General features: G+C 38.0%; 1 protein-coding gene across 5 annotated transcripts in view; it reads left to right on the top strand.

Moving 5' to 3' along the window:
- The window catches only part of fam13a (family with sequence similarity 13 member A), a 64,412-nt gene that overhangs the window by 18,197 nt on the left and 29,821 nt on the right, over nucleotides 1-16,394 (top strand). For all 5 annotated transcript variants that reach the window (XM_041785277.1, XM_041785278.1, XM_041785275.1 and 2 more), the window contains 2 exons: nucleotides 5,215-5,462; nucleotides 13,702-13,743. In XM_041785277.1, the coding sequence (XP_041641211.1) occupies nucleotides 5,215-5,462; nucleotides 13,702-13,743 (290 nt within the window). The remainder of the gene's footprint in view (nucleotides 1-5,214; nucleotides 5,463-13,701; nucleotides 13,744-16,394) is intronic.

Below are 16,394 nucleotides of genomic sequence, written 5' to 3'. Positions count from 1 at the left end.
CTTTTATTTGAAGGAACTGTGTAACTGGAAGTAGTAGTGGATGGACAACACATGCATCCCTACTGTTGCATATGATGGGTTTCAATACAGATCAAATGAATGCAGGAACAATAAGGCTGGTTTCTCAAAAGCACAACATGCTGTTACATTACTTATAAATGCTTTAGATATGAAACATTACTGGTTTTAATAATAACCATGATAAAATTCTCCTACAATTATCATAGTTATACTGTTTGTATTTTGATTATCATTAAAACTGTTAGTTATAACCATGCTTTAATATCATGGCAAATAATGCGCAGACAGCATGTCATGTAGGTTCGTTTACTGAGTTGAACGAGAAAAATACATCCATGGGTTGACCAGACAAACAAAGAACATGTCAGGAAAGAGGAGGCATCGCTGTCCCTCTACTTTGCCCTCTCCACTACACCACTCACTGTCACTGTCTTTTGGAGTGTAGACACGGACAGACAAGTAGGCCTAAAGAATACTTCAGCTTTAGGCTAGTAATTCTTTTGAAGCAAATTTGACCAGAATGCAGTAACCTAGGGCTGAAATGATTCTTTGAATTATCCGAGTGATTTGAAAAGATTCGTCAAGGCAAATTATCTGCCTCGAGGCTTCGCTTAAATCAGCCATGTATCCATATACGTCCACGCTTGGACATTGCGCCGTGAGTTGCATGGGGTGCTGTGTTTCGCACGGATGGCTATTTGTGTGGCACAATGCACTTGTTTTCGCTGTTACTATAATGTAACATGCATAATGTGAGGCGTAAAAATCAAGAGGGAAGAGATGTTGATGCTTTGATGGTGACAGGCACGCGTCCAGCGTTTTTTCTCATCCACTGGCCGTGGCTTCATGACAGATATGGCACTATGCCTGCACCGGTGAACCTACGCAGATCTCCTAGTTTACACGCTGTCTGCATGACTCGCTGGTGTGAGACAGTGCTTAGTTTGTGTCTGTAGACTTAAGGGAATTTCATAAACTTCTCTGATTGACCTGACGGTTTCACTGAAGACAGTTAGGCTTCACGATTCAAGTCCTGCTTTGGTGCTTTCCCCCTCTCTCCCTCTCTTCCACATGTGCATGTTATACATTTAATTATAAATAATTTGGAATTCAGCGCTCTGATGTCTTGATTCCAGCATATTTTTCAAAGTGTTTCAGTATCCCAAATGATTTCATAAGACTGATATTGATAATGAATTGATATCAATTAAATAGAAAAAACCTTATTGCCACAGATAGTGACTGACACTAAATAGGTGAAAGTTCATCATCATACAGTCAGGATTCAACAGGTCATAGAAGCAGCGTTATCCCTTAATATGTGCTCTTCATGTCAGTGGATGGTCTGAAAGGTCATATTTTTGACTACAAAAGAATCTATGGGCTAAGGGCCAAGGGCTACATAGCCCTTGAAATGAAGATTTTTCAGGACCATACTTGAAACCAAGGGGTATGATGAATTTCCCCTCCATGCACTGTGTTCAATTGCGAAATGGCACAACAGGCTACGAAGGAGGCGCATAAATGAAAAAATATTTTCGGCACGGATTACAGAAAACACACATGGCACTGAGGATTGAAGTTTGTTGTATTTTTGGTATCCACACGTGTAAACGAGGGTTATTAATTGTATAAATAAGTGGAGAAGATCAACGCAGTATGAACGAGACGGTCGAAGCTTTATAATCACCCCGATGACGCAGGTGTTTATCGGCAATGTGTGATGACGAACAGCAATCAGGTGGCATCTCGTTTCTTAAGGGAAGGTTTTCCCTTACCACTCTGTTTCAAGGGGCAAGGGGAAGGCGCAGATGAAGAGGAAGGGCTAAGGGGAATTGTTAAGTGGTAGAAATGGTATTGGCCCTTAGACTGCTTGAAGAAGGAGTTAAGAAAAAAAAAGTCAAAAGTGGGAGTATGCACTCATTAGCTTTAGATGTTCCTCTTCATCTTCTGCTCAGAAATAAAATGGATAGGGTGAAGCTGGTACTTTTTAGCTGAGTAAAGGCCTCCCATGACGTCCTTTATATACCCTCTATAGAGGAAAACTTTTCCAGTAAAATTTTGAAAAAGAAGTTAGTACAGTTAATGCTCAAGGACGTAATGGAATATATTGTGAATATTTCAATATTTACTTGTAAAATATTTGAAAGAATCGCAGCTTTGACTATGTCAGCAAAGCAGCAATTCACTTTCAGTACTTGTTTGCTGTAAACAACAGAATGTCCATCTGAAATTCACTGTTGTTGACATTGGAAACAGCAATTCAAAGTAAAAGTAAGATGCTACATTGAGACTTTGTTATAAAAGATTTTCTTGAACCCTGGACTTATTAACTCAATATTTTTAACTGTTTGTATATATTGTTTTATTTCTGCGGTGAGAGCGGAGCTAAAAATTAATTTAAACAAGCTTCTTTGGCATGGAGAACATCAGTTTGCATTTCCAAGGCAGTGTAAAATTTTACAATAATAATAGTAACAGAAAAAATATTATAATTAGTATCAAAAATTAGAATTTAAAAATGATCAGAAACTATAAATCTCACACTTCTAAGGCTGCATTTCCTAAACAGTCCTGGATATCAAGGTTTCTTATCACGACCAGTGTTGATTACAGGCTTGGCCTCCATTGCCTGCCATAAATAAGGTTAAAATTTAATTTTTGAATAGATGGTCACCAGCAAAACAACGCTAGAGCTAGTCCGAGTGTTTGGCACCATTAGGCAAAGGTGCTCTATATGTATATAAATAGCCTGAAGAATTTATGAACCCAAGGACAGGTTTGTTTGTGAGAGAGGAGCTCACAAACAAACACGCCCATGTACACTCCAATTAGAAAGTCATAAACTAGAGTAGGATAGCTGTTGGATTTATGATACCATCATTAAAAAACAGCAACATGAGATCAAAGGGGAACTTTGTTTAACATGCTAAAGCTTCTGACTCTGAAGAGTAGACTTTTTGTGGCTAGAATATTACTATTTGTATTTGAATTGTGAATGTATCACAAGAACCCCTTCTGTTGCTATGGTTTAACCAATACAGTATTAAAATACTTGAAACAAAACACAGGACATGCAAGCTTTTACTTTATACCAAAAGTTTGGTCAAAGCCTGTTGTGTGAGCAAGAAAAGGTATGGATCATAATATAAACCTAAACAAGATGCAAGCTGTCAGCAGTCAGTGAATAGAGATGCGTTGACAGAGGCCAGCTACAGCAGTCTTTTCATCTTATTTCTAGATAAATAGAAGTTTTAAGTATTTTATATAACTTCCTTTGTAGTCATTTGTTAATTCAGACTCAAACAAATTATTAGTTAATCCATGCTTTACAAAGCAGGTCATAACCTTGTCAGGCTTCTTTGCTGTGTGGCCTATTTAGCTGTAGTTGTTGTTCATTTTGAGCTTTTTATGCATAAGCAGAAACTGCAACCCAGGAATGGTGACAGCATGGAAAGTCAGAGGTTAACAGCATGAGAACCTGCCTGCAATCTGAACTTTAGATATGCCTGTTTATCCATGACTCTGTCATTCTGTGTACTGTAAACGTGTCGCAGTCTTTTTTGTTTCAAAATGAGTTTAAAATGAGTGTTGATAAAATGTAAGGATTTTTCAGTTTGTAATATTTCTCATAGGTATAAAATCAATAGTCATACATATAAAGGGGTCTTTAACTGGCACTGACACAAATCTCTCTAACAGCCCTAATCAATCAGAGCAGAGGTAGTTCTATCATGATATCATGATTTTAATGGCCTCTAGATCAAGACAGTACACTGACATTTGGCATTCTGTGATTCAGCAGCCACCTTTAACAGCCCTACCCTATAGAGTTGGTTGTTTTTTGGGGGTACTTTTTTAGGTTTTATAAAAGTTTTGATTGCATTTCCTCTATAAAACACAGTAACTATGCCAAACACATATAAACAGGAACACGTTTTTTCCCATGGGAAATCAGTGGTATATAACAGCATATTCTAACTGCATGTAATGCAAGTGAGGGTCAGTAACAAAATAAACTAGATTATATTTATTCCTATTGTAGTATTCTGACAGCCCACGGGGTGCCTTGGGTCAGTTTCTATTTCCCTTTGTGTCGCTCATGTTGACACGGGCAATTAACAAGGAAAAATAGAGATAACAAGGCATCAGTAGTGTCCTCTGTTTCTCCGCATGCAAAATATAATCCAAACTATTTGCAAAGGCATCCTCAAATTTGCAGGGCAGAAAATTTAATTTATTATGAGTGCACCATTGATGGTGTGCAATACAACACTTGCATGGTGTCAGAACATAATGTTACTTGTTAGTGATTATTTGTTTAATAATGCCTTTTATTTCTCTAGTTTCACATGAAAGACTAACTCCACTTGATCATTTACAAAACCTGATGGGCAAGATCTATACCAGGCCAAGCTAAAGCAGAATGTGGCTAATCGTGTTCCCAGATTCATCCATTAAGGGCAACCATTGCTAAATGGAGGCAGCATTCATAGATTTTTTTTTAAACAGCCCATTAACTTAAACACAAAATGGCATTGTTCTGCTGATTATTGGCTCTAATGAAGGAAGCCCTTTATTTCAGCCTGGCCACTTTCAGCATTAGCTGTTTCTACCCATTATCTATAGGGGAACAGGCAGTGTCAGACCCATTTTATACTCCGTTTACCCCAGCCAGCAGGCTGTTTGGCTTGAGTACAAATGAGCAGCAAGTGTACGAGTCCTTTTTATACGTACTAGGAGAAATCTACATTCTTCAACGCTCCTCTCTGGCACCCTTGGATAAAGCCCACTGAAATGAGGAAGAATACTGGCAAAAATGTAGCTGTAATAAGGTTAAGGTTCTTCCTCTGTACCACATTTGATAGCTGTTTATACCCACTCAGGGTCAGCACGGTAAGACAAACATCAGTCTAACCTTACAGTTTTACTAGTTAACCTTTTTCTCTCCCCCTCTTTTGTGGTTCTTTTATTGCTCGGAGCTTCACCTCACAAGATCTTTGAATGCATGTTTGGTAACCTGAGCAAAGGTTCAGTGTGTTTCTCTCCGTATGGGGTTGAGTGAGCTTGATTGTGCAAAAATGGTATCAGTTGTGTATCATTTACCTCTCATGTTGTATCATGTTTCCCCTCACGAGACTCACCTGCTGTTGGCATCTCTCTCTCATCTCTCTCTCTCTCTATATAAAAAAGGTGAGGAAAGGGGAGAGTGACGGCATGGTTCGCATTGTCTCTCAACCTCGCCGCTCCGGTGGGTTACCCGATTCAAGGACTCAGCCCAAGCCAGCAGTCTTGCCCCTGACCTCAGAGTGCAGGACCCCAAGTCCAGAAGTGGTGGAGACAGCTCCCCTTCATTTGGCTTGCATAGACACTCCAGACACAAAGTTGCACGGGGGAAACCTCAGCTTCAACCCTTCAGGCAGCACGGAGTCCCTCAGCAGGTGAGTGTGTCCAAGAACAAAGCACCAACATTTGGGAAAATAATCGAATTGTGATTATTTCCAGACTTTGATTGTGATTTAATATGCAATTATTTTTAAGTTTCTCATCTTGTGTATTTTTCAGCGAACACAAGTGATAAATAATTCTGTATTGTAACCAACACAACAATAGATATGCCAGGCCTTTATGTTAGCCTGAAATCAGATGTTGCAAGAATCAATATGAATTACATATTTTTATTTATCTACTTCAATCACAGTAGTACACTGAGGAATTTATTTAACTAAAGCTTTGTAAGGAGTCATGACAACATCACAAAACTCTGCCTATCAAGTGTGATGTAAATGTCAATATAAAAGTTAGTAACAAGTGACACAAATTAAAGTGCAGATTGCAGAATTAATAAACACAAATCTTCTAAACAAGATCTAAACAAAGAACAAACAAATGAATTTGACAATATTTAGGTAAATCAAAGTCCCTATTAGGGTTGACTCATTTTGGAAAAATATCAAATTGTAATCATTTTGATTCATGTTGAAAATTCAATATTAATTGTTCTATGGAAAGGAATGGTCATTTTTGTCTCATTCTTGTTTGGATTAAAAAATATATATAAAAATAAGGAAAGAAGGACTTGCATACTTTTCTTTAAAATGGCACTTTTTTTTTTTTTGCATGGTGTGTAGAGCATAACATCTCTGCTGCAAAAAAAAACAAAAAAAAAAAAAAACATTTTGCTATTTACTGTACATTTTGATCAATTGCTCAGCCTTATTTTGTAGCATGAAGCTTGATGGCCTTGTTAAGATAGTTCCAAAGGTCATTAATCACAAAAAAGTCAGTGCTTCTGCATACAAAACATAGAACAGTTTAAATCTTTCTTTTTTATGCTGATTTGCTATAAGGAAAAGTAGGGAGAACTGTACAAGTGGTGAATAGTTTCAGCCTTATGTTTGCATAGGTAGTTGAAGGTGAAGAATCTTGAGTGTCTGACAGCATTTAGGGATCTAAAGCTGAGCCTCATGGCAATGGGCCCCTGGCATGCAAACAAGCCTATTATAAGAAGTTGAAACTGGAACCACTTGGTGTTGAGTGTCAACGGTCCTGGAATAGCAGGGCTACAGCTGTGTCTGTTGTTGGGGCTCTTACTGCTTTGCTCGAGGATTCAGACTAGCATTTACCTTGGCTGTGATCACACCTGCAGCGTTTGGCTGTAAATCTAACTCCTGTAAAGTTTAGGAGCTCTTTCCCCACACTCCAACTCCACTTTCTCCACAGACTATTTTTTAGTTCAATGATTTTTTCATCCTCATATTATTGATATGAATGTCAATACTTCACTGGTGGTAAAAATCATTAAATTATTGGACAAAGCTTCTGAAACTATAATGTGGAGCAAAGGAACAGATAAATTTTGTTTGATGTTTAAACATCATGATGACCCTGTTTTGACTTCCACTACGGCTTGTCGAACACAGCAGTGACCTTTAAGTGCAACATTAATCAGAGTTTCAAACTTGTCAGCACCAGATCAATTAACACATTACATAAAAAGTTTAGCATGACACACAGAAAAGTGTGCTCTCTCAAATATCTCTGTTCCCACTTACAAAGCTGACCGCACACACTTAAATGGAGAAAAAAATGTGATACACATGTTTTTTTCAGAAACTATGTAAATTTAATGTAATAGCTTCATTATACCTTTATCCTTGAAATTTAGGTGGGGTGTGTTTCACCTAATTAACAAGGTAATTTTGTTTTGCCTTTACAAAAGTTATCTTCAGTTTACCAAGTCTCTCTTAACTGCCTTTATCCCCTAATGAAATTAACAGAAATGTGCATGTATGTGCAACCTTTTTTGTTGTTTTTATGTTTTTTTTTTTTTAATTTACAAAGATCAGTCAGGTCAGCCATTGCCTCTTCATGGAACAGATGTTCCCATCTTTATGATGAGGCAAATATAATACCTCCAAGGTGGCAAAACCTTTCCTCACCATGTCAAAGGACCCGTAAATCTCCTGCCGGGTATCCTTCACCCCTTTAAAATCTTCGTGTCAGGAGGCATTGGGTGACTGATGTACAGACAGTGTGTCAGGCGACCCCAGTAAAGTGCGTCATCAATGAGGACCTGCTGGTATTCACTAATAAACACCTGCGTTTGAAAAAAGGGCATGGACCAACTGAAAGAGGACTTTCTATTTGTTGACAAGTTAAAGAATTTAAGCTTTTAAAAGTTCATGGCGAAGTATTTGTGTGAAAGAGGAACCTTGAGTGTCTATATAAAGTTGTCTAAAACGTAAGTAGCTTTGTTTTTAAATCATGATATATTGCAAATAATAATTTTCCACGAGTGGATCCTTCTGTGTTTTCATTTCTCTGCTCTGATGTTTGCTTGTCAGCTTGCTCTCACTTTCCATAGGCATGTCATACAAGCCTGTGTCAGCACAGTGCAGCACATACTGCAGCACAGACATGCTGGACAACTGAATTAAACAAATACTGAATGAATTTATTATGGTTATTACTACTGCTATTATTATTTTTATTATTATTGCAATATAAATGTTATGTTTTATGGAAACAATTCAAAGGTTTTCAAAAGGTTTTTGACCTATTTTAGTAGTGTGTGATATATGAGATCAGGTACTAAGGACATGTGTTTACACCTTGTAGATGATTAAGAAGCAACTTTAGGAATTTATCTGCTGACATTTGGCACATTCACCCTTCATTTTAGGAGCTATCCCTGTCCAAAGTCTCTCAGCTTATTATATTCGCTTTTAGCACCTATTTCAAATCGACATCATCCTTCGGGGTTTTTTTTATACTTCTTGTACTTTCTGTATCAAACAGAATTATCCAGTTATTCAATACAGTGCTCTCACCTGTACCTGAAATATGACACCAGCCTCACTCCCGGCACAGGCCACATGGGCCAACATAGCAGCATCATGTGAACCTATTCTGCTTTCAGCAGTGCGTTGCTGTTCGTAGGGGATGCACACTGGCTTTTGTGTGTAGTTGCCATGGTTCACTGAATCTTGTGATGTAACCACTGGGTTTCTTAGAAGCTCATTGGAAATTGGTGGAAGTGAGGAACTTTGCAGTGTGGTGCGAGTGCAGGCTCCCCGTGGGTATATCGGTATTGTAGGCTGCCCATCAGGAAGTCTCATCCATCATCCTGACAGGCTGACTGCACATATTTACAGAAATTCCCCTCAGACTGGATTTAACTGGCCTCCCTGAATTTTTATGTCAGTCTTTATTTTCCAGATCATACAGGACAGAAACCCCAAAGAAAACAAAGAAGTGGAGATATGCAATATCTAAACCAATCAGCTCTCATCTAACGTTTGGTTTCACTTTGGAGGGCAATAAAAAAAAACCTTAGGAATAAAACTTTGTTTAAAATTATGAAAATGTTGTTTGAGAAAATCCATAAGTTCCATGACAGTGTGATTTTTCTTACTTCATGAAGGTGTTGCAAATGTAACAATCATAACAAAGACACACCATACTGAACAACTGAAGACTGTTATGATTAGTGTGTTTCAGGTTCTGAAGCTCCATTCATGCCTCAGTTTACAACTGTAAGCATTAAGGCTCTTTCTTTGCCTCAGCACCATTTCCTCTTAGGAACTGAGCATACACCAAGCATCGCTAAGCCGGGCTTATCCATCAAATACTTCAGGTCTTGAACACCACGCCATTTGTGCCCTGAGGTATTCTAAAAATGTCCAGCATTCTTCCAAATGCACATGGTTTTGGGGTTTCTTGATGAACCTGAGATTGAATAAGGAGAGACATCTGAACACCTTGCCAGATCCTCATTGACTCCTAAATTCTGAGCCCGTCTGTTTTATAGTTGTTTTTTTTTTTTTTAAATACCAGCAAAGTTAGTATGTAAACTCATGTAACTGTAATGACAGCTTCTGAGATTCCCTTTTATATTTTGTTAGACTTTGGAAAGTGTAGTTGCATGCTGGAGAGAAGTGTTTGAAAAGGCAAGAAAATGCAAAAGGAGGAGAGCGACCCCACCATAAATGGCTAGACCTGAACTTGCGGTATTACCAAGCATCTGCTAAATCAGATTTCATTTGTCCTCGTATTTACAAAATTGAAAAGTGGAGCATGTCTGTGTTGACCAACTAGTCATTGGTAGTTTTCCGTTGGTCCCAGAGGGATCAGGCATTTCTGAGCACCCCTACAAAGCTTCTCCTTATCCCCTCAGTAAGGTAGTGGGTAAGCAGGATTTCCGCTTTCTCAATTCACGGCAGCAGTGACGGCACACATTATTTTAATACGCTTGCCAGACTGTGTAACACCAGTTAAGACGTTTGGGGAAAAAACATCCAACCCTGAGTCTTTAAAAGAATTTGGAGGTGTTTGTGGTAATTTCCACCTGCACAAAGGGGAAAGGAGGAAAGCATTACATATGTTGTGTACATTGTGCTATTTGAAAAGACTTTTGGAGTTCTGTGAACTTTGACCCATTTTGATTCTTGCTTGACTTGAAACCTAAACCCTTTGTTTTGAACCTGTTGATGTGCTGTTCAGAGTAGTTTGTCCTCCCTTCAACAGTCCTGCCCCTTACTGTAAGCCCCAAGAATTTACGTCATGTACCAAAACACACCTGAGAACCAAACACTCGCTCAGTGTTCCTCCCAACAACTTTTTTCTGCTTTTGTAACAATTGGGGCCCATCATGTAAACAACCTTAGTTGAGACTGTGTTTATTTGCAAAGCATTCAATATTACCTCACATTTAAAGCTGATTCTATTTTTTTCTTTTCTTAAACTAAAATATGCTTTTTTCCTACTTCATTGGAAACCAACACTGTTGTGTTACCCCATCTTTTGACTTCAGTTGAGCTGTGCTGTAATTAACCTAGAAAAACTTACTGTAAAATCCAATATATGGGAAAAGGTTTAAACTGTCCTCCTGCATATGATGATTTAAATTTTGTTCAGCAAGGTTCACAACTAGCAGTTTCTGTGCAGCTGTGTTGCTTTTTTTTTTAGTACCATTTGTTTTCACAGTATGGAGTCTGCACATCTTCTAGCTATAATATGGTAGTCGCGGTCTTTGTCTGCAGTGATGAGACAGACTCAGCTTACGAGTCCCTCTGTGGTTGTCCTTACTGACAAGTGTTCTCAGGTAAACCATTGCTCCACTTGGTGAATTTACTTTATGGTAAACTCCCCATTTTATTTAGATGCAGGGTCATGTCATGACAAAAGGGAAAAGCAATTAAAAACTGGCGCCAGTCTTGGTTGGTGTTGTTTGTGTCGTCATGTACTGTTATGTACGTACTGTACTGAATTGAATTATCAATTGCTTTAGGTTTTGTGCAATGTGTGACAGTGGTAGCTGCATGTCCCTGTGGCAATAACATGTACATTTAGTACTTAATACCAGTTAGCAAGTCTTTCTGGTATATAAACTGCAGCCAACGTTTTAGATGAAAAAACAGGTGTAAAATGTTTGGGTTATAAACTGGATTTTAAGGTAAATTACAGTAAGAACTCAATCAGATTTTAATCTCTAAATACTGGGGATTGTTAGTAACAGTTTAGGAAAATGTTGTATGATAGCAATTGATTTATTTCTAATGTTTTTTCTCCCTCAGATGATCTACTAATGGAGATTTTTTATTATGTTCTGCAAATTGTCAGTAGGCTTTCAAAATGCCATCACAATTTCTCGTGGCTCAACATGATGTTATCAAAATCGTGACATCATGGCATTTGTCTCAGTAAAATCATTTTGAAAAAAAAAATCCCAATTTCCTTTTTCATCTGTGAGTTATCAAAAAACAAACTCACTAGTTTTCTTGCAATAAAGTAGTGGATCGATTTCCTGATTTTTCTGGTAGATCAGTGTCCTCATTTTTCATTTGATGAGTGAGCTGTAGTGCCTTCTTATGCTGAATCAGTGAGTCAAACAGTTACGTGAGCAAACATAAAGCTTAAACTTCTTGTCATTCACTATGTGATAAACATTCAGCTGAACCAGTGAAATGCAATACCTGGTTGTCAACATTTTTTAACTTGACCTTTTGTCCCAGTTCTTCCTGTTGCATAATTGTAAGTTGAGAACACCTGCTGGGTTCATTATGGTTGAGTTAACTTGACTAGAGAGCATCTATGTCCAAATAGGGGCTACAGTGATGAAAAGTCAAGATGTAATTTATAAAAATATGTAAACCTACAGTAGCTTATTGAAAAGAATATTCCACAAATACAGGTTCATCTCGATAAATTAGAATATCATCAAAAAGTTTATTTCAGTAATTCAATTCAAAACGTGAAAATCATATATTGTATGGAGTCATTACATACCAACTGAAATATTTCAAGTGTTTATTACTAATTTTGATTATTATGGCTTGCAGCTAATTAAAACCTAAAATTCAGTATCAGAATATTACTTAAAACCAATAAAAAAAGCATTTTTTAACACAGAAATGTTAGACTAGTGAAAAGTATGAACATGTACAGCACTCAAGGCCCCTTTTGCATTAGTTATACAGCAATGCGGCGTGGCATGGAGGCGATCAGTCTGTGGTACTGCTGAGGTGCTATGAAGGTTGCTCTGATAGTGGCCCTCAGCTCCACTGAGTCATTGGGTCTGGTGTCTGTCATCGTCCTCTTCACAATACCCCATAGATTCTCTGTGGGGTTTAGGTCAGGTCAGTTTGCTGGCCAATTAAACACAGGGATACCATGGTCCTTAAACCAGGTATTGGTACTTTTGGCAGTTGAGTAAGTGTCAAGTCCTGCTGGAAAATGAAATCAGTAAGTTTGAAGTGCCCAAAACTTTCCTGGTAGATGGCTGTGCTGACCTTGGACCAGATAAAACAGCAGATGACATGGCTCCCAAAACCATCACTGACTGTGGAAAATTTACCTTAATCAACATGGATTCTGTGCCTCTCCTCTCTTTCTCAAAACTCTGGGACCTTGATTTCCAAATGAAATGCAAAATGTCCTTTCATCTGAAAAGAGGACTTTGGACCACTGAGCAATAGTCCAGTCCTGTTTTGTCCTTAGCCTAGGTATTTGTCCTTAACTCCAGGGTATGCAAATCGTGCAACAGGCAGTCTACTTTGATATACTGGTCCACCAGCTACCTTTAATGCTGCCACTGATCACACAGATTCCCCACAAGAGTATGCATTGTTTCAGTGTCAGATCAAAGTATGAATGTCTATACAAGTGGTTCCTGGCCGTTTATGTGTTTTATAGATATTTGACAGGACTAAGGCTATGGAGCTTGAAAAAGAGATAGTTTGGTCAAACTGGGATGTAAAATCAGCCTATCAATGATTTTTTGTAGAGCATCTGGAGCTGAACTTGTGTGTGGAATTAAAAGTCAGTCTTGCATTCAGTGTTAAAGAGATGGCTGTTCTAACCATTGGGTTTTCTTCCTTGATAATCCTAATGAATATGCCGACACATTGATCCTGCATGTAAAAATAGGATGATTTTTAAACTGAGCATGAAAGATATCCAGACACCAAACTGATCCAGTTAAATGGAGTTTAGCCACTATTCTATATTATTTACACCTGAGAGGAAAATGTCATAAATTACATACATTAAAACATTTAAGCACAAAAGACAGAACTTGAAGATTGTTGGTTTGAAAATACATTGGATATGCTTTAGAACAAGTGAAACAACAGATTCAAAATTCAGTAAGCTTTGATTTAACAAAACCGTATTTGTTATGAGGTCTACCAGTCCAGGTTTGTTTTCAGAGTTTCTCTTCCTGTTTTAACTTTAGGGAAGATAAATTCAGTTTTTGGCTCTTGCAAGGCAAATAAGACTGAGTGATTATGAAATTTTCAGCCTGTAAGTACCAGGATAAGAAAACGTTGAGCAACCCCAACATTCAGCCTCAACATCAAGTTCCTCTAAACATTGCATAATTTCATCATGAGCTTCTGGTGTACGTCTAGTTCTAGCAGCCAGCCTATATTCTAGAGCAGCACACATTTCTGTCCTGGTTCATAATAATTACCAGAGACAAGTTCCACAAAAGCACTGATCTGTAGCTCTGCATGGCTATTATTCAGCAGACAAAAGCCAGCCGTATGCTCCTATTTTCAGCCCCAGTGACATGTACTGTTGTGGGGGTGGGGGTGGGGGGGTATGTTTTTATACCATAGCACATCATAACCACATCCTGCAAGCCAATTAATAAAAGGTCTTTGTTTTGTATTTCAGCTCCCATGAAGACGACAGGCCGATATCTCCTTTCTACATGAGGTAGGCCTTCTTTCTTTGAGTCAGCAAGCTTTCAGAAGTGGGGGAGAGTATGTTGTTTTGGATGGAAGGTGTGGGGGAAGTGGCTGCGTGCTGCCTTAGTGCATTATCATCGGAAACAATGGAACCACCAGTTAGAGGGAAAGCAGGACGGCGTGCACATGCAACAGTTTGCTCATCAATGGTTGGATATTGCGGTGGAGGCGGCAGTAGCACATGTCTCAGACACACCACTTAAGTGAAAAATAATATCAATAATAAAATGAATCTAGATGAGGAGACAGCATTTCACAGTGATGCTATAGTTTAATTCTTTATACAATAAGAATTATGATGACTTGATCTATTTTGATAAATATTTTCTGTTAAGACATTTTAAATAAGTTTAAAAAAGAATAAATATTGTCTTTATTCATGTCCCTAATGGCACAATTTTTCTGCCTTTCTAAGAGGTTTTAAGTTAAATATGTTTTCCTTCTTTTGTTCTCGTTGTCGTTTAAACAAAATCATTGAATTTATTCAGTAGAGAATTAAAATTATCAGATGACATCCAACCAATATTTTGAAGGAATTAATATTATCATCTAATCTCATTAGTCAGTTATCTTTAACTACTGTCATCATTTCCTCTTCAGCTCGGAGTGCTTGTTGAGCTAAAGGATGTAAAGCTCAGCAGTTTGTTGAAACGATAAACGGCTGCTTCTTCTGTGATTGGTTTTGAGTTGGTACGTTTGGACTGGAGTACTGTCTACCAATGCGGCACTAGACCTGATGTGGCAGGGCAGCTGGTTGTGTGATTAGCTTTTCTTAACACGCTGCCTAAGCAAAAATACGGACATCCAAACTAGAATATAAAAATGTACTTGAATTTTGACAGTTTGCATAAATCTGGCAGTGACAACCCAGGACCTTAAAATTCTATGATAAAGAAAACACGTTTTTTGAAGCCTTTGTGGAAGGGTTTTGTTGCATTAAAACAACTAAAAACCTTGTCTAGGACATCTTGTGTCTTTGAATCTTTCAAAGCACAAAACCTGTCTTTCCATGACAGATGGTAAAGAGACAAAGAAGAGGTGCAATAGTCCAAGGCCTACCATGTGGCCATTAATAAGGTCAGCTATGTATAGAATGTGTACAATTTGACATATCTTTGTGTTATATTACTGGGTAATGGAATGAGACATGTAATCTCTTTGTATTCATTACATAATCTCTGCACTCAGTACACTATGTCATGAACATTTTACAAAACTGCAGAACACAAAGACAGTTTGTGTACGTACTGTATTTGATTTTGTCTGTTATGTGTTTAGAAATGTCATATTTGTGCAAAATTAGCTAACCGTAGATTCTTGCTCTTTTTTGCATAGAAGATCAATCAGTCAGTTAATGAACTGTTAGGAAAAAAGTGTTAACTATTGAAATTATAATGCAGTCATTTGTAACAGCAGTATTTTCTCTCTGATATGACGAACACCACTGTCTGTTTATGTTTCCACTCCCACTAACTACTCATATTCCGCTATGATGACTAAGTCCTTGGCCTACTTGTACATTGTCACATACACACACTTGGTAAAAAGACTTTCTCTATCTCTGCTGATGTCTGCTTGGACTCTTAGGCTTTCATGCGGCCACATGGGAGCTTAACCTCAGTCCAGTCAAAAGGGATAATAAATCAACATATTTTTCCTCTGTGTGAGTTGCCCAAAGACTCTAAAGGTCATTTGCTAATGTCTGACTGTGGTGTAACACTGGATTACCTGAATGGACGCTCCAGGGTACACAGTGTGGGGAATTTAAACAGTATAAGCCTAAGCTGTAGAAGCTTTGGAGTCATTTCCTCTTGATTTTTATACCATACAGATACCTTCCTTTGAAAAAGAAGAAACATATTTAGCTTTTACCTATATAATGTTGACATTTTTACCAAACAAGCAAAAAAAAAAAAATTAGATAGGCCAGTATACTTACCCCTAGCATTTGGATCAACTTGAAGGGCTTGTCTTGGCAGATAAGAGACAAAATGTCTGAACTATCCTACTACGTTTATCATCTTTTGTGCCGCTCTCACTTCTTTGTCAAATTTGGCATTGACCCAGTGCCTTGTACCTACCACTAACTAGAAGCTTTTTTATTTTTGTTTCTTTTAAGGGTTAAGCTGTATGCAGTCATCTCTATAAAATAAACGTACTTTAAAGTAATAAGAATGCTGCAGTCTTTTGACTTTAGAACTTGTCTTTATAACCGACAAAATCACATTTTACATGTTTTCAAGCACATCCCTCCCTGTTTGAACCTTTGCCTCCAGTAGGCATATGATTTTATATTTTAATTTAAAATATGTAAATATGATGAAGGACTGATTATAGGCTTATCGCTCATATGTTATAGGGGCAGATGCCCTCATTTTATTTCTGGTGCAAGGGTTCATCCCTCTTACATTGCAGTTTTTCTTGACAGTAATTCATGACTCAGGCTGTTCCAGTTGCACATGAGCTGACACTCCTGTCTCATACCTGAAGTGTTGCAGAGTCCGTTTTCCATCCAGTAATGTTGCAACTACTGGTGATTTACCAAACGGTCACACTTAGTCTGCCCTGTGCCAGCCCAAAGTTTATACGAGAAGGTGATTGCGGCAGCTTGATATTTAA

Source organism: Cheilinus undulatus, linkage group 4 (genome assembly GCF_018320785.1).
Source record: "Cheilinus undulatus linkage group 4, ASM1832078v1, whole genome shotgun sequence".
Taxonomy (NCBI): Eukaryota; Metazoa; Chordata; class Actinopteri; order Labriformes; family Labridae; genus Cheilinus; species Cheilinus undulatus.
Note: the sequence above shows the minus strand (reverse complement) of the source record. Positions and strands in the feature narration are given on the sequence as shown.